The sequence below is a fragment of the Tachysurus fulvidraco genome, chromosome 1 (genome assembly GCF_022655615.1).
Source record: "Tachysurus fulvidraco isolate hzauxx_2018 chromosome 1, HZAU_PFXX_2.0, whole genome shotgun sequence".
In the NCBI taxonomy this organism is placed as follows: domain Eukaryota; kingdom Metazoa; phylum Chordata; class Actinopteri; order Siluriformes; family Bagridae; genus Tachysurus; species Tachysurus fulvidraco.
In genome coordinates this window covers 32701526-32728614 of record NC_062518.1, presented here as the reverse complement: position 1 = coordinate 32728614, position 27089 = coordinate 32701526, and the positions used below count along the sequence as shown (strand labels likewise).

Sequence of the window (27089 nt, the reverse complement as noted above, 5' to 3'; positions counted from 1 at the left end):
TTCAGGCCTTGGTAAAATAAAAAAAAAAATAAAAAATAAAAAAGCTCATTACCCGTTAGTTCCCTATTAAGAAAATAAATAGGAATCTGAGAGTTTGATGGTGAAAATGTTCTTTACAATCTTCTTTATGTGACATAAGGCACAACTGGTAGCATTACTACCTCAAAGCTCATGGGTCCCCACATTATGGGTTTGTGTTACTGTCTTTATTAAATGTTTTTTTTTTTGAGTTTACTGTAGAGTGTCACCCAAATGAGGATGAGGTTTCCTTCTGAGTCTGGTTCCTCTCAAGGTTTCTTCCTCATTTCCTCATTTTCTTGCTGCCGTTGCCTCCGGCTTGCTGACTAGGGATTGGGATATATATATATATATATATATATATATATATATATATATATATATATATATATAATGTAGAATTTAAAATTTGAAGTTAATCTTTTTTAAATTAATATTAAACTATTGTTATCCTCATTTTTTTCTTCCTCTTCTTCTTCTTCTTCTTCTTCTTCTTCTTCTTCTTCTTCTTCTTCTTCTATATGTGTTTCTTTTTCTCTCTCTTCCGTTTCCATACTTCTGTAAAGCTGCTTTGAGACAACGGGAACTTTATTTTAAAAAAAAAAAGAGCAATACAAATAAATTCAATTGCTGTAATTTCCTTTTACCTCCCAAATAACTCAGGAGGATTGGCTCATTTACATTTACAGCATTTAGCAGATGCCCTTATCCAGAGCGACTTACATTTTTATCTCATTTTTATACAACTGAGCAATTGAGGGTTAAGGGCCTTGCTCAGGGGCCCAGCAGTGGCAGCTTGGTGGACGTAGGAATCGAACTCACAACCTTCCTATTGGTAGCCCAACAGCTTAACCACTAGGCTTCCACATCCCACATTTAAATTGCCCATGGGTTTGAATTAGTAATTAGTAAATTATTATTATTATTATTGTTGTTGTTAGTATTAATAATAACAATAACAACAACAACAACAACAACAACAACAACAATAATAATAATAATAATCTAATAATAATAATAATCTGGAGGACATACTTTTCCACCTGTACTTAACTTAGAATGGTTGCGTTCCAAATAACTTAATATCCAATACATAGTGCACTACTTAGGATGCACGTGGTACGATTCTTTCACCCTAAGCGTCCCACTTGTATAGGGAGTGTTGATTTATTTGGGATTGAACCGTTGTCGTCATTTCCCTTAGCGCGGGTTGCTGTGGATGAGGAGGGAACCGAGAGAGAGAGAGAGAGAGAGAGAGAATAGAAAGAATAGAACAGAACATAGCTGTAGACGTAATTAGTTATCGTCCATGTTCTTTGGCGCCAACTTGCCGGAGAGATAAAAGCGGGATAAACTTAGCATGCTAGCTAATATCTATTGTTTATGGCCGGCTGTTATGTTAAGCTAACTGTTAAGCTAACGTTTACTTATGGTACGGTAGCCTAGCGTGCTCATTAGCGTGTTATTATTTCCTTGCACCAAACGGTAGCTGCGGCTGCTACACCGCTTCCTGACCTCATCATATATATATATCTATCTGTTTACCTGTAAACTAACCACTTAACTGTCTCCGAGGTGAACGGCTAACGAGCTACAAAATGGGGGTGAGTTGTTTTCATTGCTAACTAGCGAGCGTTACGATGGACGGGGTTCACGTTTCTTGTCCAGTTTGAAACAAAGACTCCTGGCTGCTGAATCCTGATCTGTTCAGAGTGTGATGGCAGCTCACGTTTAGCCTTTATAGAACATAACTCTCACTCATCGACTCTCTAGTGTTCTGTGTTGGTGATCACACGAGTTTAAGTCGCTCGGATTTTTTTATATTACGGTTCGACACTGTAAATGGAAGTGAAACCCAGTCCTGTTGTGTTACAGTCGATTATGGTGTTAAACATGACTGAGTGAATGACTGCAGGGCTGAATAGGAAAGTGCTGTTCTTGCATTGATGTAGTCTATTGTGCACTGATGCAGGAATGCTGTGTTAGCGAACATGTGGCATGGCAGGAGGAAGAAACATGTGGCCTACAGCAGTCCAAACACTTACTCTGATCTCTATTAACGCCCACATGTTATTTAGATCTGATTCTGTTCAGCTTCTGGTGCTCACTTTTTATTCTAAACGTGTCGCCATGTATACATATTTGTTCCTATCATTTTTGTTTCCTGTTTAAACCAAATGCAGCTTCTGTGATACTAATAATAATAATATTAATGATGATTGAAATACTCTCTTGTGGATGATTGATTCCAGACACAATGTTGTTCAGTACACTGATCTGATAACTTTAGTGTCACATTTGTGTCCTGTATTTACATGAAAACAGAATAGTGTCCACTAGACATCACGCTTGTTCACAGCATAAAATACAACATGAGGTCTGATAATGATACAGATTTCCAGATCAGTATCACACACACACCCCCCCCCCCCAAAAAAAAGAAAAAAGATAGCCCTAACATCTCCACATCCTCATAACCTATATGTTCCTGGCATTAATATGACCCGTTTTTAAATTTTAACTTAAAGTGGAACCAGGTTAAAATGTATGTTTATTTTTTCCTTGTCTTTGATGTCCCTGACTCATTTCTTCTCAATGTGAAAAAAGGATATCGAAGGATGTATAAGTGAAAATAAAATATCAATGACACCAATTGCTTTTTATGACAAAATAAATAACCGAATTTACTCTTGCGTTATTTCTCTGGCCACGCTGTATCGGGGCTCAAAGTCAACATGGACTGTGAACAGTACATCCACTGCTAAGTACACATGGGTTAAATGTCCTCATGTTCTAACCAGATACTGTACATCTCTATCCTCAGGATGAACTGAATCTGGGTGTCTAAGTAGGGTAAAGTGCTCATCACCTTGACACGGCATCCTTTCCCCCCCTCTACTTACTGCAGGAGTTTGTTCTCCTATATATATTGTTGTGTGTGTACATTCATTAACATTGAGATGTGTGAGTTTTAGAGGGTGAAGATGTACATTTATTCATGCGACCTGAGGGGGAATATTATTGTTCCTGACATTGTTGTCCCTTTAAATAGTAGCCTCAGTGAACAACTGCATGTATGTAGGACAATATATTTAAATTTTATTTCTATGGGCTGTCTGTGGGTGCTTTAATCATCTTAATTTGAAAATACTTGACAATTTAAAGGTTATCATGAAATTCATAATTCTTTGATTTTAGGCTTCTGTTGTGTTTTTATTTCTTTAAAGCTATTTAATATAATACCTCACATAGTGGATAACACAGTCATGCTCAGGAACGGGATGTGTGTTAAACTGAGCCTAGTGTTAACTACGGGCATCTGACACCCGAGCATTGATCTCTGGGATATGTCAGTTCAACTAAAAGTGGTTAGACAAGAAAAAGTACCCTCTGTGATTAAAACCTGCGTCTTCCCATTACTTTAATGCTCTCTGCTGAATACGGTTTAAACCTTTTTAAAACAACTCTTCCATTATGCACATTGATCTCAGTAGAATAAGGTATATGTTTGACTTTCCTGCTGTACTAGACTTGTGTTGGTTAAAAAAAATTGATATTACAAAATTCGTTTTAATCTTGAGTGCTTGGAGAAAAATATCAGGCTCCTAACCCTGGTCCTCGATTACCTCTGTTCTGTGCAATTCAGTGTTTTTATATTTAGGTGCTCTAACACACCTACCCTGATTCAGAAAAGGCCAGAGCATATACACAGCTCAGGTGAGCTTTTAGATCAGAATCAGAGTCACTGTATTAGTTTAGTCTGTTGTGCTAGAAGTCAGGAAGTCAAAGAATATGCTGAATAACTGTCTGAGAAAAAGGTAGGTCATCTGTTTAGATAAGGACTGATGTTTGACGGTACTTGTTTCTCTGTCTTCCTCTCTACAGAGAAAGTCAAACAGAGCGAAGGAGAAGAAGCAGAGGAGGCTTGAAGAAAGAGCAGCTATGGATGCTGTGTGTGCTAAAGTGGTTGCAGCTAATAAGGTACAACATCTTCTCTTCATCCTGATACTGAAAGTATTTAAACCCTGTTTTCTAGATGGAATTTGTTTGGCTGTGTTCATAATCACTTCTTTTGTCTCTGCAGCTTGAAGATCCGCTGTCAGCTTTTCCAGTGTTCAAAAAGTATGACAGAAACGGGTACGTGATGTCACTTTTTTTAAGAGTTGTTTTTTTTAGGCCTTAAAACTAACTGATGGTCTTTTTCTGCTGAGCGTTATCTAATCTAAAACTGTTTCAAGCACATTCTCATCCTGCAGTAAAAGTTACTCGTTTGAAACCAAGAACAAACAGTTAAATGGATATTATCACAAGCATTGCCATAACCGCCAGTTATTTTTGAACCCATCATATAAAGTAAGACGCCGACTGGGAGTAATAAATGATGAGGGTTAGAACATGTCATGTGTGTTACGTTTTATTATCCTATAATCAAAGCGTATTAGAGATTGTACTAGCTGGTATATTTCCAGAAGAGCTTAGGATCCTTTTTAGCCTGTTTTTTCTCAAGTTTTCTTCCTGATGTCATCCCAGGGAGTTTGCCTTTGCTACTGTTGCCTCTGGCTTGCTCATTAAGAATCTAAATATAACTATACATCTGGATTTCTCTGAAGCTGCTCTGTGACTATAATGTTAAACCCACTATACAAATAATGCAAAATGGTGACCTTATCACAGCTATTGGAAACATTTATTGGCCTGCCTCATAATGTTTTCCAGTCTTTTGAGGCCAATCAGTTCTGCTCATTATGTCCTCATATTGCAAGGCTTATTTCTAAAGTTTCTTCTACCTGCTATGTTGTTTGTTGGTTGTTGTTTTTTTTTATTTTATTTTATTTTAAAAGGGCCTGGACACTCCTTTTTACTGTTGTTGACTGGAGATTCTAGTAGTGAAGAATATCTATCTGTCCGTAAAATGGCGCAAGCAAAACCTGCTCAAGTAGTATTTACTATATTACAGCAACAGGTATATTTGGTTATAATTGAATTGACGTTTTGACGTCTGTGACGTTTTATGGCGTCTATGGACGTATGCTAACATTTCATAATGCCGCTGGTTGTTTATGAACACAGAAATCGGGGGATTTATGGAGTGTGTGCTGTTGTCTAGACTCCCTCTTTCACACTCTTTTATAATGATGGTATTATTATTATTGTTAATGAAACCAAAAGAGAATTTACTGTACAGTAAATTTAAATTTTGAAATGTTTTCAGTTTTTTTTTTTTTTTTTTAAATTACTTTACTGAAAGAACAACCAGCTAATTAGAAAAATAAATACACTCAATTAAATGGCCATTACACTGGAAATTGGTGTTTGTCACTCTTTTTGTTTTGTGTAGAGTTTTTTATTTCATATCATCTGATATCCCCCATCGCTGTTATTTTTACACTGTACAATGATAAACTCCCACATGTGTTTACATAATTGTTTGGCATTTAGACAGGTAACCACGCAGGCTGGTTCTTAATAAGCTTTGTTTGTATCCTGACCACCTGGCTCCAGCACTGGCTCTGCGTCTCTAGCGAAAGGGTATAAAATCTAAATAACTTTTTTTTTTTTGGTATGGCAGGTTAAATCTGGAGATTGAGTGTAAACGGGTGACTGCACTGTCTCCCATCACAGTGGAGTGGGCCTATGAACTGACCAGAGCCAACGTACAGACATTGTAGGTATTAAGCATGCAGGTACATATGTTATTTCTTTCTTTCTTTTAAAAAGTATAGGTTTCTTTTATACATAAGTTATAGATGTTCGTTTTGCATTAGATTTCATTAGACTGCGGTACTGTAGGACTGAAAACATTATTTATTGAGTCAGGTCGGTGCATAAGCTGCTTTCAGTGTACGTGTTTGTCTCCATATATCACTTGCATTAAAAGATCAATGCTACAGGGGACCTTACTGTGCTTCACAGTTTTATAGTCATAATATTCATGATTACCATTTCAGCAGGCACCGTGGAGGCGTTTAATGGTTTCTTTTAGATTAAAGCAGGTTTTAGAAATGTGTATAGTTCCTTATGTGTTGATGATCCCTTCGTAGATATGAACAGAGCGAGTGGGGATGGAAGGAGAGGGAGAAAAGGGAGGAGTTGAAGGATGAGAGAGCATGGTATCTCCTTGCTCGTGATGCCGAATCTGCCCCTGTTGCCTTCTCTCATTTTCGATTCGATGTCGAATGTGGCGACGAGGTGTTGTATTGGTAAGCTCTGCTTTCACTGTGGCGTGTGTATAATGTAGTGTTAGCAAATCCTTATTTAAATATTTATCTGCTTCATTTCTTTCATTTGTACATTAACTGAGAGCTGTTAATAAAGTGGGGGGCATGGTGGCTTAGTGGTTAGCACGTTCGCCTCACACCTCCAAGGTCGGGGTTCGATTCCTGAGTCCGCCTTGTGTGTGTGGAGTTTGCATGTTCTCCCCGTGCCTCGGGGGTTTCCTCCGGGTACTCCGGTTTCCTCCCCCAGTCCAAAGACATGCATGATACGTTGATTGGCATCTCTGGAAAATTGTCCGTAGTGTGTGAGTGAATGAGAGTGTGTGTGCCCTGCGATGGGTTGGCACTCCGTCCAGGGTGTATCCTGCCTCGGTGCCCGATGACGCCTGAGATAGGCACAGGCTCCCCCTGACCCGAGAAGTTCGGATAAGCAGTAGAGAATGAATGAGTGAGTGTTGTTAAAGTAACCCTTTTCCTTTTGTTTTTTCCCCCTCAGTTATGAACTCCAGTTGGAGAGCAAAGTCAGGCGGAAAGGTCTGGGAAAGTTTCTCGTCCAAATCCTGCAGCTCATTGCCAACAGGTACAAATTTCCAAATGTGTCCTGCAAAAGTAAAAGACTGATTTAAGGTACTTCAGGACTCTGTATGCAGCAAATACAGGTACAGGGAGTTCAATCCTGTGATAGTGACAGATTGGATGTTTGGAGTGTAGAAAAAAGCTCAGGATTCACAAGCCTAATCCAGCAATCAATTCAAACAGAGGGTATGCAGAATACAGTATGTAAAAGCACCCTTTACAAAGACCTAAAGGGGTGATTAAAAATGTTTAACAGTTACCTGTAGTCTATACTTACACCTTGATGCATCCTTAAGATCTATTAGCTGCGAAGAAATAGATTCTTATATAAATAAATAAGTCATCGTCTGATCCACCATGTAAAATGTGTGACAGTTGAACAGCCTAAGCAGAGAGCCTGCTAATGAGTCATTATTTTGATTGATGTCGAAATGATTTTTATGATGTAAAAACTTGTGCAAACTGGAATATTCAGTAATAAAAATGAATCATGCATCCTGACTCAGTGATGGTATACTGTATGCTGCTGTCAGATTTTTGTGTAACTTAACATTACATCATCCTCATTGACTCATTTAGCTTCAGATTTAATCGGCTTCTCCTAACTGCTGTTTGAGCGTTTTATGACTGTGTTGCTCTTTTTTTTTTCTTCAGTACTCAAATGAAAAAAGTCATGTTGACCGTTTTCAAACACAACCACGGAGCCTACCAGTTTTTCCGGGAGGCCTTACAGTAAGTTGAATCTCTTTTTTTCTTGTAAGATGGTTGATGTTTGTGTTTTCAGTTTATAATTCATCTATTTATATGAACTGTCCCTTCACTTCCAGTCCTCCAAGATAGTGGACAGTGTGTAAAGACCGCTCTAATACTAATAAGTGTGTAGGCAGATACATTACTGGTCTAATATTTTGGCAGAACTTACGAACTGAAATATGATTACTGTGCTTTCTGCCTCAGATTTGAGATTGACGAAACTTCACCCAGCATGTCAGGTTGCTGTGGAGATGAGTACTCGTACGAGATTTTGAGTCGACGGACAAAATACGGCGAGGTGTCGGGTCATGCGCATGCTGGCAGCCACTGTGGAGGCTGCTGCCATTAGGTGCTGGTCCTGCTGTTCTGTTACACAAACACTCCTCATTCAAACTTCCTGTCAACAATCATGTTTGCCCTACGTTACCCCCATATTTACATCCCCTTAAGCCTAGTTCAGTCACGCAGTGTAGCCAAAAAGAACAAGAAACGAAAAGGAGCCGGTCAGAGCACCACTGATGCGTTCAACTTTCAGTAACTGGTATTTAACAGTGTTTAGAGTGAGAAATCTTGCAGTAGGTTACAGTTCATAAGTTACTCATATATGACTGTAAATAATGTGAAATACGGTTTGGATAGCTAATTTCTTGAATGTTTAGTCTTGTGTATTGAGTGTGAAGTAGGTGAATGGAAATTTGTAATGAAAGTGAAAAGTACATTATCCAATTGTCTTTCAGGTACAAATCTGATGCTTGTACACATCCAAATTAAGTCATGATGTTGGCGAGATCTAAAGCTTTGTTTACATAACCTTTGGGTTTAAACATCATGAAAGGTCATCCTATCACTAACTATTCTGAGTTTGTATAAGACCAATTAAGGATTTTTGCAAGATTTTGCTATTTTCTACCTCTGTGTTTGTTGTGAGGGTTTTTTGTTTTTTTTTTAATTCGTTTTTCACAGAATTCATTTGAAGGTATTACTGTGCAGGCTTCATAGTTAAGGATGAGAAGCCATGTTTGAGGTACATGTATGCTACATGTTGCTCTTAATGACAGTGCAAAAGTGATGCATTTTAAAGCTGTGAAGTGTTGACTGAACTAGGCCTGAACTAATCTCTCATCGATGAAGATCCTCCTTGTTGCTTAATATTTTTAACTTAATAGCTGCCCATGACTCTAAGGAAAAATAAGTATATTCCCTCTCCAGCTTTATGAATCTTTGAACAACAGAGATGGCAGTAATGCTCATGTGACAGCTCTGTATAGTGAACTTTTCCTTTCACCTCAGGAACCAGCATGGTGAGTAGAACATCTACACATCCCATGATGATGACAAACATCATGGCAGGACTTTAGCCTACAATTCTCTCTCTCCCAAGCTGCTGATCATTTAAAGTGAGTTCAAGGGCATGGCACACTAGCTGTTACTGCCATTTTTTTCTCTATTGCTCTGTCAGGGTACTTGTACATACATTTTAACAAAATGCAAGGGGCTTACCTAAGTGTTGTATTTCTTTAATTAACCGAATACAATGAACGACTTCGTATTCTTTATAATCGCTCAAACTGGTCAGTCTCAGGTCATTCAACTAAGTAAAACCTATATCAAATATTTTATAACGGCTATCCCTATCTAATTGCTGAAGGGGCTGATGATTATTACAACCACACCCTTAGTGTAGAAAAGTGCTGTCCTTTTTCTTTTTTTTTTTTTTTTTTTAAGTATCACAGCCTTCTTTTATCATCTCAAAACATTAGATTTTTTTTCTTTTTTTTTAACTGTATATAATCTGTTTGCCATTATCATTTTATTTGCCTTCACAAGGTTTGTGGGGAGAAATTACATTGAGACAATTAAAGTGATGAGATGTTTGGTAAATGAGTATTTCTGTGTCATGCTTTGTGTTGATGCAGAAAGGGAAGTTATTTCAGCTTTTGGTGTTTTATTTGTTTGCAACAAATAAACTGGTTTGAATCAAAGTTGCTTCTTTGCATTATTTGATAATTGCACTAAAAAAAAATCAGGCAGTTAAATGGTAGTGATTCCCATGATGTAAAAATCTCTAGAGCCCCTTGTAATTGCAGCACAATTTTTAACTAACAGAATTTAACTAAAATGCTCAAAACTGTATTAATAATGGTGAGACGTGTGACAGACGTGTTTCAGTATATGTATTTGTGCTAATTTTTTGGTTATTTTATTTATTTATTTTTAGAATGTCACATCCTCAGACTGTTTGGGATATATTATTTATATAAATATTTATTATATTTATTTTGAAATATTATTATTGATTTCAACCAGATACTACGTGTGTAAGGGTTTATTAATGTTCCTTAATGATTAAAAAAGAAATCTATTTAAATATTGTGAAAATATTAACAGGGAAATATACATAAGTCAAAGGTTTTTTCCCCCTTTGGATATGATATAAAAAAGGTGTGATTTATAATTTCCTCAACTGTTCTTGCACTTTTTTTGGGCTGTTATTTTTTTCCCCCCTTAAGTTTTCTTTTAACAAAATGGAAGCGGAACTACAAAGGTCCGGATCTTGTTCACGGGAACGCGATCTGTGTTGCACCGCAGCTGAAACTGCTGGAGCTGTTTGAAATGGGTTTGATTACAATGGACGCTTGTTGTTGAACACACACAAGCTCAATCGCTGACTTTGTATATAAACGATCATGTCGCTTAGGCGAATTAAAAAAGAAATCTTAAAGCCTTTCTCCAGCCTGGACTGAACCTGGACTGGATTGATGGTAGGTTTAGAAGCTAAATGCCAGGTTTATGTCAACAAACCAGTAACTGTGCTGCCTTAGCAACAAGCTAACCGTTTAACTGGCTTTAATACACTTTGTCTGCGTTGGGAAAAAATCTCTGCTGCTTATTATCTTTTGTCTTAGGCTTCTGTCAATAAATGGTTACATTCTAAAGGAAGCCTTGTGTGTCCTGGGCTATAAGGTGAAGCTCACAGCAGCCTGACATTCTGGGTTTTATTTGGTGTCACCTTCTGTCCAATGAGGATGAAGCTCAAACTGAAGACTGTATTCCTGCTCTACTTTATGGTGTCCTTAATGGGCCTCATCTATGCCCTCATGCAGTTAGGTAAGACAGGTGTATCGTATTTCTTCTAAAGCACCGCTTAATGATTTAACAATCTCGTTTACTTTAAAATAATCCTTGGATCTGTTTTCCTCCTAGGCCAGGGCTGTGACTGCAGAGAACATGACTTTACTAAAGACCGAACCATCTCTCAGTTGAGAGGGGAGTTACATAAATTGCAAGAACAAATAAAAAAAACAGAGAAATCGGACGCAAAAGCCTCCAGGCAATCTAGTTTGCCTACAATCTATGTAATAACACCTACCTATGCAAGGTATGTATATTATTTATTTATTATGTGAACCATTTTGAGATATAATCTGTTATGGTTAAATATTCTGAAAGGCTAATCCAAGATTATTTTTTTTAATTCTTCTAGACTGGTGCAGAAGGCTGAGCTCATACGCTTGTCCCACACATTTCTGCATGTACCTCAGCTCCACTGGATCGTGGTGGAGGATTCTCTCAGCCTGACACAGCTAGTGACAAACTTATTGGCTGCGTCTGGACTGACCTACACACACCTACACATGCTGACACCTAAAGACCGCAAACTGCAGGAAGGTGACCCTCACTGGCTGAAGCCTCGTGGGGCTGAGCAGAGGAACGAGGGTTTACGCTGGCTCAGGGAGAAGGCTGCTGCAGACCGGGGGAAAGGGTTAGCCTTTGACAATGCTGTAATCTACTTTGCTGATGATGACAACACATATAGCCTTCAGCTCTTTGATGAGGTACGCAACCTTAGTAGAGATAAAAGAGCAGAAAGGGTGGTTTATTAATGTGCACCTTGTATGTGTAATGATAAAATATGAAATCATCTTTGAAAAATGTATTAGAACATTTAGTTAAGTTGGATAAGATTTTAGATTCAGTGGTTAGTAGTATGTTGTCACCTTTTAATAATTTCTATATTAGATATAACAGGTACAGAGCTGTGAAGATTATTTTGCGGCATCACATTCGCATCCATCCTTTTATAGCATTTGGCAGACATTCTTTTTAGTGACCATAAAACAATCCCCACATGGTAGTGCTAATAGGTCAGTGTCTCGAGCAATAAAAACTCTCCTTGTTAGAGTTAGGGGTTTTACAATTAGTACAGTAACAAAAATCAAGTAGAACTTTAAGGACTCTGCTGTGAACAAATCTAGACATCTTGCTACTAATATGTATGCTTAGAATGCTTAGAAAACATTGAAACTGTTGTCTTATTCAAGAAGGTGCCAAAGTCATCAGCAGATAAGGAGGTGCTAGAGGACTAAGAAGTAATGAAGGATGTTATGGTGCTTGTATGCAGATGCTTCTAGCTTTCCCTTGTAAATGGATACCTTGCTAGCAGTCACAAAATCAGAATAGAGGACAGACGAGATCAGCATCCTATTGTTTTTTTCCTCCCATTTCACTCAGCTGTGCTTAATCCTCTCTGACTGTAGCATATGCTGTCTGAAACCAAAACACAGGACCAAGAGACTTTCTTGTTCTTAAAGATAGATGGGGCCAGTGGATGAAGAAAGTAAAAAAAAAGAATTGATCGAGGATTGATTAAATTATGAGCTCATACTTAACACTCTCCCATTCTGTTCTTGTTATTTTTATTAGATTTTTTTTAAGGACACCCTGAGAAATTGTTAAAAAAAAAAAAAAAAAAAAGAATTCCTTCATTGATTGCAGTGAGTTCTTTATATCACAGGGTTAGCATTTTTCTTTATTTTTTGTGTTTTTTTCCTTACCCCTGTTTGTCTGTGTGTCCGTCTGCCTCAGATGCGTTACACTAAGAAAGTCTCTGTTTGGCCGGTGGGTCTGGTGGGTGCTATGAAGTTTGAGCGGCCGGTGGTGGAAAATGGGAAGGTGGTTCGTTTCCACACCGGCTGGCGACCCAACCGTCCCTTCCCCATTGATATGGCAGGCTTTGCGGTCTCCCTGAATCTGGTGTTGGCCAATCCTGAGGCTTGTTTTGATGGCAATGCAGAGATGGGCTTCCTAGAAAGTAGCTTTCTGCAGAATCTGGTTACTATGGAGGACTTGGAGCCTAAAGCTGACATGTGCACTAAGGTAGATTCACATAATTACAGCTGTAAATCTGTGGAAACGCATGCAATTATTAAAAAAGTCTGTTTTTTATTTTTTTTATTTTTATTTTTTTTATGTTTTTCTATTTTTTTATGCTGTCTTAGGTGCTGGTGTGGCACACACGGACCGAAAAGCCAAAGATGAAAAGGGAGGAGGCTCTTATAAAGCAAGGGTTAGGATCAGATCCCAACGTGGAGGTGTAAGCTGCAAGAACATTCTCCAAAAACACCCTGGTACATCCCAGTTAAAATAAAAAATGCATTTTGCTGTCATGTTAACTTGAGAGCGTCCTTCATTTTCAGCACGAGTTCAGTTTACTGTTGTCCAGGAATCTCAGCACTGTACGAGTAACTGTATGTTTATTATGACTGGGTGGATGTGTTTGTGTGCGGGATTGAATGCAGCATTCTATTTATATATCTATTTATCATTCATGGTGTTATGTAGAACAAGATGTAGATGATAAGTGTTTCTGCCTCATGCCTGTAAATCTCTGCCTTTTACAGTAAAGTTGTATTGCTAAGTTCAGTTTGAGTGGCTCAAGTGGACCCTAGAGAACCAAAACCACCATAAAATTGTATTAACTATGTATATCTTTCAAAAATAGCTTAAAATAAAAAAACATTTAAAACAAACTTCCTCGTGTTATTCCAACCTTGGATTGTGTGCACATAAAAGAGCAACTAGCCTCCAGACAAGATCGTTGGAATGATTTAAGTGGATAAATTTGAATTGTACGTCATATCGGTGTCATCGTAATGTTCGGGTTAAAATCCGAACTCCTGTTGTTATGCCCAACGTCACACAGCACTGTTCCAGTGCAGTTATTTAGGTGGCACACAGTTCTCAGTACAGCATTGTCACTGTGATGCGTTGAAAAAATGTTATTGGCGCCCACTGTAGCCTCAGATTCAGTTTCTCGGTTGACAGGAGTGGAACATGATGTGGTTGTTTTATCTGATCAGCCTCACGGTTTGATGTGTCCTCTGAACCTCCCTGTAAACTTAAATCATTCTTTCTCTGACCTCTTTCAGCTCATCAGCTCTTTCTCATTTCCAACCACAAGACTTATATTTACTGCATTTTTTTCCCCATGTTGTGTGTGAAAAGCCCAGGAGATTAGCAGTGTCAAAAACATATAATCTAGCCCATCGGGCACTAACTGATGTCAAAGTCACAGAGATCACACTTCACATCACCTGAAGCTTCTGACCTGGAGCTGAATGATTTTATGTACTGAGCTTATGCCACTTGATTGGCTGAATGGATAACTGGATGAATGAGAAGACGTTCCTATTAAAGTGGCCAGTGCACAGAAGTATAATATAAATTCAATAATTGTGTAAGGATCACAGTGATTATAGGGTAAAGGGTCAGGCTCAATCCTTTAATGCTTTATTTTAATCATACAAGAAAGGCTTCATACAGTACAAGTGCATTTCAGACTTTTCCCACTTTAAGGTTGGGTCTTTTAAACATTACACCTTAGAGTAATTATTTACACACCACACTGCACCTGGTCACTTTAAGGACAATCACATCAAGTTTGTTTCCACTTGGACAGAAATATCCATCTAATAGCTGAAACATCATGACCTTGCATGGTATGAATTGCGTTTGATGAGAACGGGCATGTTGTTAAGTGAGTAATAACTGTTGTCTCCAGAAAGCACCGCCAGCACACGCCTCCCTAAATGACTCCTAACCACATCCCATCTGAATGTGATGCTTTTCTCACATTACCGTACACAGGCACTGACATGCACAGCTGCAAAACAGCTGCTCTCATGGTTTACATGCTTACTATGTGATGATCCTTGCCTGAGGTTTAAAGTGAGGAGGTGGGTTCAACTGACTCACGTCTACTGCAGTGCTGTGATGTGAGATTACTCATACACTCTTAAAGGAACATTATCAAGGATTGACCTGTTGCTACCTTCCGAGTCTTTATTTGTTAAACGACACACCTATTGTTTCCAGGGAAATACACATTCCTTTGCTGCTCCCTCTCTTGAGCTCTTGTTAATTAAAGTGGAGGATTTTTAGAGGTATGGCATTAGTGTGTGTAGAGGAAAGCTGTTTCTTGAAGGTGATATTTCCGTCCTATGGCACTGATAAAATAAGAAAACAAATAAATGATTAAGTCTTTCCAAAGTGAAACTGCAAACATGGCTGTGTGGATTTGTGTGTTGCATGCACTAAAGTAGCTGTATGTTTTGTTTTGGTTCAGGAGTTAACGTTAATGGCCGTGCAGTAAATAGGCTTCTGCGGTCGAAACCTTGATTGTAGCAACGTGTTCCCACCCAAAACCTGTCAACATCCCAAATACTACATAACATCCATGGCTTCCCTGTATGTAGCTACAGAGAACAGTTAACATTCACTGTCTGGAAAATATAAATAAATAAAAGTTGCATGTGTTTTCAATAGAGTTCAATGCAATAAACCCTCAAGCCTGCTAGAGTGGGCCTTAAAGTCTCCAAAGTACTACAGTGGTCTTTAAGGTCTGATTACCTACCTTAATGATGACCCTCTACAGATATTTTTCCCGAAATAGGTTTCAAATTGAAGAAACTCACAAGCATTTGTTTAGTACAGTAGTTTACTCATAGTGGTCATGCTGCTCATATGGTGCTCTGTAATCATTCCTAGACGGTTTCTTACCACTGCTATGCTGAGGACACTCAACATTTATTCTCCTCCCCTCCCTCAGATACCACTGCTTCTGTTCTGGCCTCAGCATATCTGATGGACATATCATCTTGGATGACAGCTCATCAGTTGAAACTCAATCCCAGCAAAAGTGAACTGCTGATCATCCCGGGTGATTCATCCCCAGGTCAGGATCTTGCAATATCCCTGCATAATGATCTGTTCTCCCCTTCAGTCACAGCTCGCAACCTTGTGGTAACTCCACTGTTCTTTTCCTCGCATATTGCTAATGTGACTCGCTCATGTCGGTTCCTTCTCTACAACATTAGAAGGATTCGGCCATTTTTGCCCACACAGGCTGCTCAGGTACTTGTTCAGTCTTTTGTCATCTCAGTACTGGTGTACTGTAACTCACTGCTGGCAGGTTTACCTATGAATGCAATTCGTCCACTGCAAATGATCCAAAATGCAGCTGCACGACTTGTTTTTAACCTGCCTAAGTTCTCACATACTTCCCCACTGCTATGCTTCCTCCACTGGCTTCCAGTAGTTACACACATCAGATTCAAAACACTGATGCTTGCCTTAAAACCACAAAATGGACCAGCTCCCTCTTACCTCAAAGCTTCTATCACTTCTCGCACTACACCTCACACGCTACCAAAGCTACCAGGTCCCACCGTTTTATCACTTCTCACACTACACCTCAATACACCTCAAAGCTACCAGGTCCCACCGTCTCTCAGGGTAGGAAGTAATTGTACTATAAGACTCTTCTCTGTTCTGGCACCGAGGTGGTAGAATGAACTTCTCCTAGGTGTCCAGACAGCTGAGTCACTGGCTATTTTCAAATGACGGTTAAAGACCTACTTATTCATGAAACACTTCAACTAGCACTTCTTTCCTTATCTTTTGCATTAAAAAAAACAAAAACACACACACACAACCTTTGACACTTTTTCATTGTAACTTTAAACAAATGTTTTAAACTCATGGTATCTTAAGTATGTAACCTAGTGAGCCAGCATTAATGTAGTCAATGTTAGAGATTTAAGCACTTATATACGTCGCTCTGGATAAGGGCGTCTGCCAAATGCTGTAAATGTATTCATCAATAGAAACATAAAAGTGCTGTTGTACGTCGCTCTGGATAAGGGCGTAAATGTAAATGTAGCGTATGCTTAGTGTACATATTAATAAACTTTGATAATAATTACCAAGAGCAAGGCTCATAGAGATTGTGAGTTGGAGAAAGTGATTGTGTGGGCATTCCTTTTTTCAGTGACGACAGGTTTAGGCAGCGTCTATGATGATTGGGTATGAGGTGTGCTGAGGGAGAACTGACACACACACACACACACACACACACACAGCCAGTACCAGAGAGAACACCCAGCAGGTAAGCCACTTACTGTACCTCTCATTTTCTTCAATTCTTGAAACAAATCCTGCTTTAAAAAATTGGAAAGTTAGCTTAAGAGCCACTCATCTATTATGTATAAGTGTATTACTTGATATTAAAACTTGAATTATCCACTGCTGCTGTAATGTATGTGTGATTAACAAAAAATCAGTGTTTCACCCTACTCAGGTGTAGAAAGGCTAGAAAGCCTGTTCAATTTTATTCTGGAGAAGTCGAAGGGAAATTTTGAATTTGGTCAATAGTTTTTGTTCATTATTAATCGTTATTCTCTGATTATTTATCAATACAACTTTTATTCTAATTTTTAAAATATGTCCTCAAAATCTTGTTTCACATAAATGCTAAGTAAAAGCTTCCCTTAGACTTCAGACATAAGTTTGTTTTAAGTCGAGTTCCTTTCTCAATACTCAAAAAGGAAACTAGTAAAAAAAAAAAAAATTTCCTTGGTATTTACACATATAACACAGATGAGAGAATAAAGATTAAGTTGAACGAGGCTGGAGCATTCCTTTAAGACAAAATATATCTACAGTATATTATTTAATTCAAATGAACATAGGTGTCTGCTATATACCACTTACAATAGACATTAATATGGACATGTAATATTACCAGATCTGTTCTGTGTGATGGAAGGTTTCAGTCACATACACACACACACACACACACACACACACACACACACACACATTGGCATGGGTCACAGTTCCAACACAACTAAACAAAGTCAAAGTCAATGTGAGCCTGGAGCTTTTCTTATCTATTAGAACACAGATATGATCACACATACAGGGACACGTGTCTATGTCAAGCTCAAACACTGCACTGAACTTTGTACAGTGTCATGTTGATGAGGTGATCTGTACAAGAGACGTAATAAATACATATCAATAGCCTTCACAGCTATTGTGACTCTGATATCAGGCGGAGCACTTCTACCAAACTATTTATGAACTATTTGTTATTTCTGAGGTCATAGACAAAACCGAACATTGTTTTAACATCTCACTTCCTGCTTACCTCTTTCCTCGATTTACAGATAAGTGATTCTCAGTGACTTGGATAAATCATGACAATCGGCAAAAGCTCCAAGAAGCAAAAGGCTCCTCGGGCTCCTCCTTTTCTAGACCGGGCCAGTGGATTCTATGGACGTTTAGATGAAATAGAAATAGAGTTCAGGACAGAGGTACAGATCACAGAAGAACAACCAGCAGCAAAGCCAGCGTTAGGAGAAATTAACAGAAAAGAGCTTGCAGACGATCAGGAGCACTGTGTATGTGATTTCAGCGAGGGCATGATGGAGGACGACGGGACCACCCTGCTGAAGAGGAAGCCGAGCCGACTGAGCCGGCGCTGGAGCAGGAAAAGCTCAAGGAGGACCAAGACTGATAAACCATCACTGGAGACAGACATCCAGAGCTCTGAAACTCAGTTGGCTTCGGCTATTGAGTCAAGCTTGGATGTGAACTTGGTAACTCAGCCTGACATAGGACCAGGCAGCAGTGCTCCAGAACCCACGCTCATCCACTTCTCCATACAAGAGGAAGCTGATGATCAGAAGCTCATTCCTGAAGGAAAAGAGATAGAAAAGATGATGACGGAGAAAATGGGAGAAAGAGATGTGGAGGAGAAAAAAGATGTAGACAACATGAAGATTGTCAAAAGGAAGTCTCTTAGGAATTATCACAAGGTGAGATACCATAAGGTCATGACATAAAACCTAATCTCATGTCAGGAATTCCTGGTTAGTGAACTGATTATTTTTTGAGATTTCTGGAAACCATTTAAGACATTTTCTATCACTTTGAAACAACTGATTTAACGTAGTAGCACAATAACAACGTTTTTTATATATATACCTTCATATCAGTATTTCCAAGAAAGAGCTTGCACAAGAACAAATTATGCTTGTATTAAAACAGACTTACATACAGCTTAACACCCAAAGTTTTCTTTTAAATGACGTGACATACAGCTATTTATGGTGACCTATACTCAGAATTTGTTCTCTGCATTTAACCCATCCAAAGTGCACACACACCGTGAACACACACCCGGAGCAGTGGGCAGCCATTTATGCTGCACCACCCGGGGAGCAGTTGGGGGGGGTTGGTGCCTTGCTCAAGGGCACCTTAGTCGTGGCCGCCTGAGACTCAAACCCACAACCTTAGGAATCAGACTCTCTAACCATTAGGCCATGACTTCCCATGACTTTTCTAATGTGGATAAAGAAAGATGAGGTCTGAAAACGTTTGCTGTAGAAACCACAAAATTACATGACACAATAGTAAACAGCAAAAAGACTACGATCACTAGACTCTTTCTCTGGAGTTTCCTAGTTTAGAATCTTTGGTTTAAGACTCTTTGCTTCATGCTAAATCACTGCTCTAGTCCATTTCTCGCTGTCCTTCTGTTCTACAGTCTTTTTGTTTACACTGTACATACAAATAGAGGAAAGGGAGGGGAATGGCTTATCAGAGATAACTCAGATAACACTTTAACTCTCTACTAACATCCAGAAAATATATATTTTTAAAATGTTTTCTTTTTATTAATCAGTTAGAATGTGGATATAAAGATAACATTCTGTTTCATAGTTTGTTAGTATTAAAGCTAGATTGTTACAAACGTCAAATGAACACTGAATTTATTGATTTATTTATTTATTTATTTGTAGGTTTTGGATAAAGCGCTCAGACGAGGATGGGAGACATTTGTTGCAAACTTGTACAGTGTGACCCTCTCTCCAGTCTCCTCCCCCGTGTCCACACCAAGCAAGTCTGAAATGGACAGGAAAGCTGCGCTGGCAGACTTTAGATTATAATAAATCTTTTAGCACCCACTTTAAATATAGATACATTTCAGTTGTTAACTGGCTGAAAATGTGTTCATGTAGTAATTATTATTGAAATATTATTTTTGTAAGCTGTATTTATATATGATTGATCTCCACCAGAATAATCTTAGTTACTATAGTGTCTAAAATGGATCCTGTTTTAGATGGTTTGTGATAAATAACCTGAAAAAGTAAGATTAACATCATGAAAATGCCCATGAGGTCGTAGCTGTGGTGCTTGTATTACTTGTATAACTTGGTTTTGTATCACAGAAAAAAAAAATATCTCACAAAACATAATGCAATCGTTGTTAGAACTTGTTATGAACTTGCTGGGAACAGTATAATGGAGGCAGAGGTCTTTGGTGTAATTTGTCTTTGCTAGTGGTGAACCTGCCATGACCACGGGACCAACGCTCGGGCACTGGGAGCTCATACCTTCTTGGCTTTGAAGTCCATGACTGAGCCAGCTGAGTTATTTATACTGATCGTAAAACCTTTGTAAGGAGTAAATTAACTTATTATATATTAGGACTTCAGAAAAATAATAAAGATACATTCCTTATTAAAAATCAGAATCATCAGAATCAGAAAGAGCTTTATTGCCAGGCATGCTTTCACATGCGAGGAATTTGTTATAGTGACAGAAGCTCCACAGTGTAGCAGAATGACATATACAATATAGACAAATTGTGTGTACAAATGTACAAGTGTGAAATGTTCAATTGAAATATACATAGTATATGTTTTAAATGAATAGTGTGTGAGAATAGTGGGTGTTCCGTGTATAAATATTCATCAGATGGATTGCCTGAGGGAAGAAACTGTTCTTATGTCTAAATCAAATGTTCATTTTCTGGGATCTTTGTTACCCACAAGTAAATTAACTGATAATTTACATACTGGACTTTAAAATATGTAACACATTTATTTAAATAAAGGCATTAAAACCTTGAAAGTCTTTCACAGCATCATGTACACAACTGGATTTAAAGTGTTTAGTGCGCCCTCCAGCGTCTGGACAGGCCTGGTATAGCAATTACAATTTTCTTGAGTGGAACATTCTTGCTTTAGTAGATACATGCAGATATTTTTAAAAGGCATTAAACAGCATTCATTAATACTAATGGCAAATCTTTCAACTGACATTGATCACTGAATGTTTTTTTTTGTACTGTTATACGCTATTGTAATCTCTTCCTTTATTTCATATTTCTTGCTCTGTTTACGGTTTATGAAGATTTTCCTTGGCAACAAAGAACTCTTCAGAAATAACATTATGAATTTATCTCACATCATCTAAAAATGACCTTATCTTGAAGCACAGGATAATAATAAAAATAAGAATAAGAACAATAATTATGACAATAATAATAAATATTATCATCCTCAGCAAAAATACTGTATGACGAAAAGTATGTGGACACTTGACCATCACACCCAGAGGTAGTTCCTCCCTAAACTGCTGCTACAAAGTTGAAAGATCAGTATAATTTATACTGTACAATTACAATTTAATTTCAATGGAAGAATTCCAGACACAGTGTGCCAAGGGTGTAGTGGAAGAACTCGAGTGTCCTGCACAGAGCCCAGACCACAACCTTCTCCCCAGCGCTTGACCTAAGGCATTATGACTGAAACCCTCACAGCCACACTCAAATATCTAGAGGAAAGCTGTAGCAGCACATGAGTGTGATAGTCAGGTGTCCATATCAATGTTACATACACAGAATCCGTACATGTAAATAGAAAAAAAAATATATATATATATAAAAAGGCCTAAGCCTGAGCTACGAGTAGTAGGTGGAAAGCATGTGGATGGTGCTGAATGTTACATTGGTGTGTAATAAAAGTCTAAGTTTAATACTTATCTATATCACTGAAAATCAAATAATACACAAAACAATTATATGTGCATTTATTTACATTTATATATCCTGCAAATGACCATCAGAATGAAACTGATGGTCTTAATAAATGGCCATTTAACATGGTAATTGATGCTGTTCCTGATCAATGTTTTTGTATAGCCCTGGTCTGCAATAACTGCATCATTAGCCATGTAAGTGGCTGGAGTTAAATTGGAATTAGTTTTTATTTGTTTGCTTGGGTGAACTCAAGGAATTAAGGTTGTGGTGGTAAAAAATAAAATAAGAAAAAATAATAACACAGAGAAGAAAATGTTAACAAAAACAAGAATAGACAATGAGATAATAAATAAATACATAATTAAATTTAATTAATAAAAAAATAAAAATCAAATTAAAAAAAGGAAATAATAAATAAATAAATATTAACAATAGTAATTCAATAATAAATAGACAGACAGATAGATAGATAGATAGATAGATAGATAGATAGATAGATAGATAGATAGATAGATAGATAGATAGATAGATAGATAGATAGATAGATAGGGTCCCACTCCTAAGGTCCTTGGACTAGGAAGATTAAGAAAATATTATTCGCTTTAACATACATGTAGGAATTCAGACCTTTCGACAAATAAATCTATCTGTCAAGTCTATAAATAAAAAAAGGACTATGATTTGAATCCCAAACGACTTCCTCCTTCATATAAAAATGTGCTATGTTTAATCGGAAATGACTTAATGATTTAATAAAAGTCTGGGCAAAGCAACGGAGATGTTTAGTAATCATAAGGATTTTTTTTAAAATAAATAAATAAATAATCACAAAACAACTTAATAACACGTTCATTTTAAAGCCTTTTTTTTAGTAATTCGTATGAGACTTTTAGACTGTAAAAGTGGGCGTGGTTTAGGGGTCCGTTATAAAGACGCATCGCCCTCCGACTCGGCCATTTTCCCTGCAGCTCACACTGAGGTAAGTTTACATTCCTGTACTTTATACTCTTTAGAAACGCTTTAGAATATATATATATATATATATTTATTGTTTTTACGTGTACTATAACGCTTAGTTCATCCTTGTTAGTACGTTTGTGTAGTAAACCTTGAGTATTTGTCTGGTTTTGGAGGGTAAAGAGGCCCAAACTGGGTCTCCGTCCATTTCTCTTTCTAAACAGGATTCCTAATCCGCGTGCATCGTGCACGTGCACATGCTAATCGCTTCTAGTTTGAGTTCATCATTAAAGTGAATGTGATGTGACATTATTAGGAGTGTGTATTGACTTTTTTTTTTATCATTCTTTATTAATCTGTGTGCATGGCTTTGACGTTGAACAGCATTAATGCTCTCTGCAGCCATCATGGATCTCTCAGTGATGATAACTTTCACAGACCTGTACTGAAATACTGTGATTGCAACTATTTTATCTGAAGAGAGATCTTTTTCCTTTTATTTCTGCTAGTTAGCGTGACCACGTTTTTCTCCACGTGGCGTCTCAGGCCCCTGACTAACCTTTCTGCTTTTTGTTGCAGGTTTTGTGCAGTGGATCCAGTTGAGGCCAAAAGCATTGGAGGTGACGTGAATGAATTTTGCAAAGTTTGCTGCTTAAGCTGTTGTGTGTTCATGCACGTTGTTCCTAGTTTATTGTGCAGAGTGAGCAGATGGATCCGCACCAAACTTCCCTGGCATAAAATAACCAGCTAACACTATTTCTCTAATCAGCACGTTTGAAAGTGTGAAGTATTAGTCAGGCAAACTCACTACCTTACTGATTGAATTTTAAGAGCAGATTGATTATTATAAAATTAGGTGAAAAGTGCTTCCAATCATTGTGTTCTTGTTAGCAATGGTCCGCAGAGAGAACCTCACAGACCTACTAAAATTTTGCACAAAATATAAGGATTGGTGCAAAGCTATTTTTTCGGAAGCTTCCCTTCTGGCCGTTTGGGACATCTGGAAAACTTGTTGTCCCGAGAAGAGCTGAAAAATGTAAACTTTGAAATGTACGTAATGTGTGTCATGGTTTGCCAGTGTTTTGTAGAAACATGTAGAAAGTATCTTCAAACACTGAAGCAGCAAACATTGCAAAACAATATGCATCACTTCCAAAGCTGACTCTGACTGTACAGCAGCTGAACAGGTATGAATTTCTTTTCTTTATTCTTGGGTTAAGATTGAGATTTACTTGTCTGAGTTTATTATAAAAATGTTAGCGACTCTCACTACTGTGACGATTTTTTATTTTTTTGGAATTCTCTCTTGCTGAATTCTGCTGAAGATTCACTTTTATCCCGAGTAGTAAATTTCAATTTGATACATTTCTTGGCATCCTGTGCATTATAACCAATTTTTACAACTCTTTACAGCTTTTTTGGACTTCCTTGACAAATGGTGAGTCATTATCTATCTGTCCCTTTTAATCACGGCTAGGGTTTTTATGATGAGTTTATTGACAAGCATATGTCTGAATTTCAGTGATGCTTACTTTTTAAATCTGAACCCATTACATATTAATGAATGAAGACTGTTCATCAACCATTATATTAATCATTTTTCTTTCTTATATAGAAAGATGTTTCTCAAACTTCTCAATGGCCCAGTGTGCGTTGTGCCCATATGTAAGTAAGCTGCACATGTTTAGGTTTTCAGAGTAAGATATTTGACATGAGGTGTCTGAAGTGATTAAGTGGGTTTCGACCCGTAGTTTCTGGACGGCCTTTTGGTCAAATGGCATTCTAGTCACCAAAGTCTGATCAGATGCTTGTGGGAGTTTAAATCAGAATTCAGACTGAGAGCCAGTTGAATTCGTCTTACTTTCTTGATTCTTTTCCTTTTTTCAGTGACCCCAGCATCCATATTTTTTTGAAAGACTTGCTGGTGAGTATGTTCATGTTTGTTTATGTGCTACACTCTGAAAGGATGAGTTGGGTTCTACCCATTAATCTTGTGGACGGCATTATTGTCCCATGGCATTTAAGTCACCAAAGCACTGATCAGACTGCTTATTAATCATTGTTTTAGTGAAAGTAAGCGCTTCATCTCACCTAGATTGCCTTTGTAGATGCTGTGCAAGGTGAACACCTATCTGTGATCATGGCTTCAACCATTGGTAAGTCTTCTGCATTAGCTTGTCTAGTTTTGTTGATTCTATCTCGGTGATGTGGCATTTTTATTCTTAGCTCAGTTTGAATTCATGTGAGAACATATGAACTATCTGAGAGATTATGATGCAAGTGTTTTGTGGCTTGTCTTGGATGACTTTATCTAACTTTTTTTCTTTATTTTTAAGATGTTTTCCCCTGAAACACTGAGGGTGTTTTCAGATTGGAGGTAAGGAGACGTTCTAGTTTAATTGGCACCAAAGGTTAATTACTGCTGCAAAGGCCTGAACGTGTTTGGGTTGATCAGTATTTTGCAGTGGTAGAGGTTTAAATATCTAAAGACCATTTGTAGGACTAAATATCCTTCTAATTAATATATAGGAGTAACTTTGTACCCAGAAAATGGTAGATTAACTACATGAAATGTTTTACTTTCTTTTTAAAGTGTTTATTTAAAAAATATTCTTTATTCTACAGATTCATCGCTTTGAATCTCTAATCAGAGTTTCATGCCAAATTGTCCCAGGAGTTCTGTGCTCTGATGGTAAATATAAATTGTTATTATTAGATTTTTGGGCCTAGTCTCTGTGATGAAGATAAACTAGCTCACTTTGACCCGATGTGAAAAGTTACGAACATCTGAGAGATCAGTTTCTCTCTCTATTTCTACCTGTCTGGCTTGATCTGTCCTTAATCCACTTGTTTATTTTTACAGGGTTTTAAAACAGAACTGGATGATCTACTGTGGTTTTCAGGTATGTTACTGTTGCTTTTTCTGTGGTGTTAAATGTTCTGCATCTTATGATGATTTTACTTTGGAATCTCGTTCGTCTGAACTCCTGTTGAGAACTTTTTAATACTGATGATGCTTGAAACAGTTACTAGTTCTCCTGACCAGGAAAATGCAGAAACTGAACTTTTTTTTTCTTCTTTTTTTAAAAGGGTTATCCTGGCAGTTTCTTACACAGGTGAGTGCCTTTATCTTGTATTAACATAAGTTGAGTTAACTTTTAGTATTGAGCAGTTGCTGGTTCTAATGATGAAGCTTGCACAAGTCTTACGCACTGTTAATGCCAGAACCTGAAAAGGTGGACCCACTGGTGTTTCCAATGCAAAAAGGGGATAATTTGTTGGGGTTACCAACTGTCTGATGGCCCGGCTGATTAATTTATGCTCTTCCAGAGCTTCATTTCATGTCTCATGCTATGCCCATTTTTGTTTCAGCTGAAGGTCTGGATGAACTGGGCACCATTTGAGAGGAAGCCTTTCCTTGATCAGGTAGGTGTCAAGGTCAAGATAAACACAACCTGAAGATATGATGTAGTGTATACCGCCCCAGTCTGATTTTAATCTGACTGATTGGTAACTCTCTGATCTACCTACTTTTAAAATTTATCAAGAATCATCCAGGGTCACTTCATACACCTGAGCTGGAGTCCACAATCGCAGGATTTCATTGACTTGTACTGGGGTTGTTTCAGTTTGTTCAACAGATGTCTTTTTTTTTTTTTTTTTTTTCCTTTAGGAGGTAATTAAGATCCTGGAGTGCTGCCTTAGACACGGTTAGTGTGTGTTTGGTTAGATTTGTTTAACACCTGCTGAAATGATGACTTTATTACCGCCCCAGTCTGATTATATACTGAGTGACTGGTACCTTTCTGATCTTCTCTAAAATATAGATGTAGTTGCCGGTCTTGGATTTCTCTAAATGCTTTTGATATTTTTCCCCACAGGTCCTCTCTAAATAGAACTGAGTAACTTGGTGAGTTGTAATGAATCCTGTTTAACATGCTTTAATAAGTAAATAGTGATTGTAGCAATGTGATTAATCTGATGTAAGCATGTTTTTATAGCCAACCTTTTTAAATATTAATGCAGCGTTTCTCTTGAAGGTGCTGTGGAGGACATGGACATGAAGTTATGCCTACAAATGCTGTCAGAACTTAATAAAGCTCTTGAGTGAATTCTTGTGTTGTGCGCTTCATTTGATATTTTACACTAATGTAGATCCTCATTCTTAAATAGGAAATGGACTTCTCTACATTTCATACTGGTGGTAACATGTGTGATAAAATACTGTGTTTTGGCAATAGATGGTGTGGGAGCTGAAGTCTTTCAAGAATAAAATGGTTTCATGGCTGTAAACAAACCTCACTAACTCATGAGTAGCAGGAATAATGAGTAGGTACTGAAATGTTAAGGGGAGTGATACCTTGCTCACACTTTGGTGAAGAGGTCATAACACTTAATCATTAACAATGAACACTTTTTTTTTTTTTTTTTTTTTTGCCTCTGAGCTGGGTGCACATAACTGGAAAGGAGGTGGAGAAAATCTAGTACATGGTTGTGGCCTTGCTGGTCCAACACTGGATTTTTAAACTTGGCAAATTTCAAAGTAACAGACTAATTTGACTTTAACTGACACTAGCACATGCATAGTAATCTGACAACAGTCTACATGTTGGTTT

The 27089-nt window shown here is 37.7% G+C and overlaps 3 protein-coding genes, 1 long non-coding RNA gene and 5 other non-coding genes across 18 annotated transcripts; all 9 read left to right on the top strand.

Moving 5' to 3' along the window:
• The first annotated feature begins 1222 nt into the window (after window positions 1–1222).
• Window positions 1223–10534, top strand: naa40 (N-alpha-acetyltransferase 40, NatD catalytic subunit). Of its 5 annotated transcripts, none has more exons than XR_007140462.1 (10): window positions 1225–1622; window positions 3904–3999; window positions 4103–4155; window positions 5588–5683; window positions 6060–6218; window positions 6730–6813; window positions 7464–7541; window positions 7767–7911; window positions 8853–8959; window positions 10469–10534. XR_007140462.1 is itself a non-coding variant. In XM_027134393.2 (9 exons), exons 1-8 carry the CDS (start codon window positions 1617–1619, stop codon window positions 7647–7649), a joined length of 585 nt encoding a protein of 194 aa, XP_026990194.1. In that variant the 5' UTR covers window positions 1223–1616; the 3' UTR covers window positions 7650–7684; window positions 7767–7901. The 5 variants fall into 5 exon arrangements, 3 of the variants coding, with proteins under 3 accessions (XP_026990194.1, XP_026990192.1, XP_047668805.1); XR_007140463.1 differs by lacking the exon at window positions 10469–10534 and adding an exon at window positions 10073–10266; XM_027134393.2 differs by lacking the exons at window positions 8853–8959; window positions 10469–10534 and adding an exon at window positions 7637–7684 and having other exon boundaries at window positions 1223–1622; window positions 7767–7901.
• Window positions 8853–15576, top strand: b3gat3 (beta-1,3-glucuronyltransferase 3 (glucuronosyltransferase I)). 4 transcript variants are annotated; one of them, XM_047812824.1, is made up of 7 exons: window positions 10133–10324; window positions 10469–10670; window positions 10767–10941; window positions 11047–11398; window positions 12429–12719; window positions 12842–12970; window positions 15451–15576. In XM_047812824.1, the coding sequence occupies exons 2-6, from the start codon at window positions 10583–10585 to the stop codon at window positions 12938–12940; spliced, it is 1005 nt and encodes a 334-aa protein (XP_047668780.1). In that variant the 5' UTR covers window positions 10133–10324; window positions 10469–10582; the 3' UTR covers window positions 12941–12970; window positions 15451–15576. The 4 variants fall into 4 exon arrangements, with proteins under 4 accessions (XP_047668786.1, XP_047668780.1, XP_026990191.1 ...); XM_047812830.1 differs by lacking the exons at window positions 10133–10324; window positions 15451–15576 and adding an exon at window positions 8853–8959 and having other exon boundaries at window positions 12842–13372; XM_027134390.2 differs by lacking the exon at window positions 15451–15576 and having other exon boundaries at window positions 12842–13372.
• sb:cb1058 (uncharacterized protein LOC394209 homolog) lies at window positions 15558–20602 on the top strand. 3 transcript variants are annotated; one of them, XM_047812843.1, is made up of 3 exons: window positions 15558–15576; window positions 17852–18502; window positions 19490–20602. In XM_047812843.1, the coding sequence occupies exons 2-3, from the start codon at window positions 17882–17884 to the stop codon at window positions 19634–19636; spliced, it is 768 nt and encodes a 255-aa protein (XP_047668799.1). In that variant the 5' UTR covers window positions 15558–15576; window positions 17852–17881; the 3' UTR covers window positions 19637–20602. The 3 variants fall into 3 exon arrangements, with proteins under 3 accessions (XP_047668799.1, XP_047668797.1, XP_047668791.1); XM_047812841.1 differs by lacking the exon at window positions 15558–15576 and adding an exon at window positions 16656–16788; XM_047812835.1 differs by lacking the exon at window positions 15558–15576 and having other exon boundaries at window positions 17701–18502.
• A 1761-nt stretch (window positions 20603–22363) lies between these two features.
• On the top strand, window positions 22364–26585 carry LOC113635217. The gene is made up of 14 exons (XR_003438777.2): window positions 22364–22495; window positions 23053–23660; window positions 23887–23911; window positions 24089–24138; window positions 24361–24397; window positions 24582–24629; window positions 24810–24850; window positions 25099–25165; window positions 25337–25376; window positions 25564–25589; window positions 25846–25899; window positions 26147–26183; window positions 26355–26383; window positions 26514–26585. It is a non-coding gene; the product is annotated as an uncharacterized LOC113635217 (long non-coding RNA).
• LOC113635230 lies at window positions 25204–25269 on the top strand. The gene has a single exon (XR_003438781.1). It is a non-coding gene; the product is annotated as a small nucleolar RNA SNORD29 (small nucleolar RNA).
• On the top strand, window positions 25419–25489 carry LOC113635231. Its single transcript, XR_003438782.1, has one exon. It is a non-coding gene; the product is annotated as a small nucleolar RNA SNORD30 (small nucleolar RNA).
• LOC113635234 lies at window positions 25653–25777 on the top strand. The gene has a single exon (XR_003438785.2). It is a non-coding gene; the product is annotated as a small nucleolar RNA SNORD22 (small nucleolar RNA).
• Window positions 25929–25999, top strand: LOC113635233. The gene has a single exon (XR_003438784.1). It is a non-coding gene; the product is annotated as a small nucleolar RNA SNORD31 (small nucleolar RNA).
• LOC113635232 lies at window positions 26220–26289 on the top strand. The gene has a single exon (XR_003438783.1). It is a non-coding gene; the product is annotated as a small nucleolar RNA SNORD31 (small nucleolar RNA).
• Window positions 26586–27089: the final 504 nt, after the last annotated feature.

Bases quoted from the DNA above. Each gene is read 5' to 3' on its own strand.
- naa40 (XM_027134391.2), top strand. The intron at 4,000-4,102 runs GTACAACATCTT...TTGTCTCTGCAG, and splicing joins AAGTGGTTGCAGCTAATAAG to CTTGAAGATCCGCTGTCAGC. The intron at 4,156-5,587 runs GTACGTGATGTC...TTGGTATGGCAG, and splicing joins AAAAAGTATGACAGAAACGG to GTTAAATCTGGAGATTGAGT.
- b3gat3 (XM_047812824.1), top strand. From the start codon at position 10,583: ATGAGGATGAAGCTCAAACTGAAGACTGTATTCCTGCTCTACTTTATG. The intron at 11,399-12,428 runs GTACGCAACCTT...CGTCTGCCTCAG, and splicing joins GCCTTCAGCTCTTTGATGAG to ATGCGTTACACTAAGAAAGT. The intron at 12,720-12,841 runs GTAGATTCACAT...ATGCTGTCTTAG, and splicing joins AAGCTGACATGTGCACTAAG to GTGCTGGTGTGGCACACACG.
- sb:cb1058 (XM_047812843.1), top strand. From the start codon at position 17,882: ATGACAATCGGCAAAAGCTCCAAGAAGCAAAAGGCTCCTCGGGCTCCT. The intron at 18,503-19,489 runs GTGAGATACCAT...ATTTATTTGTAG, and splicing joins CTCTTAGGAATTATCACAAG to GTTTTGGATAAAGCGCTCAG.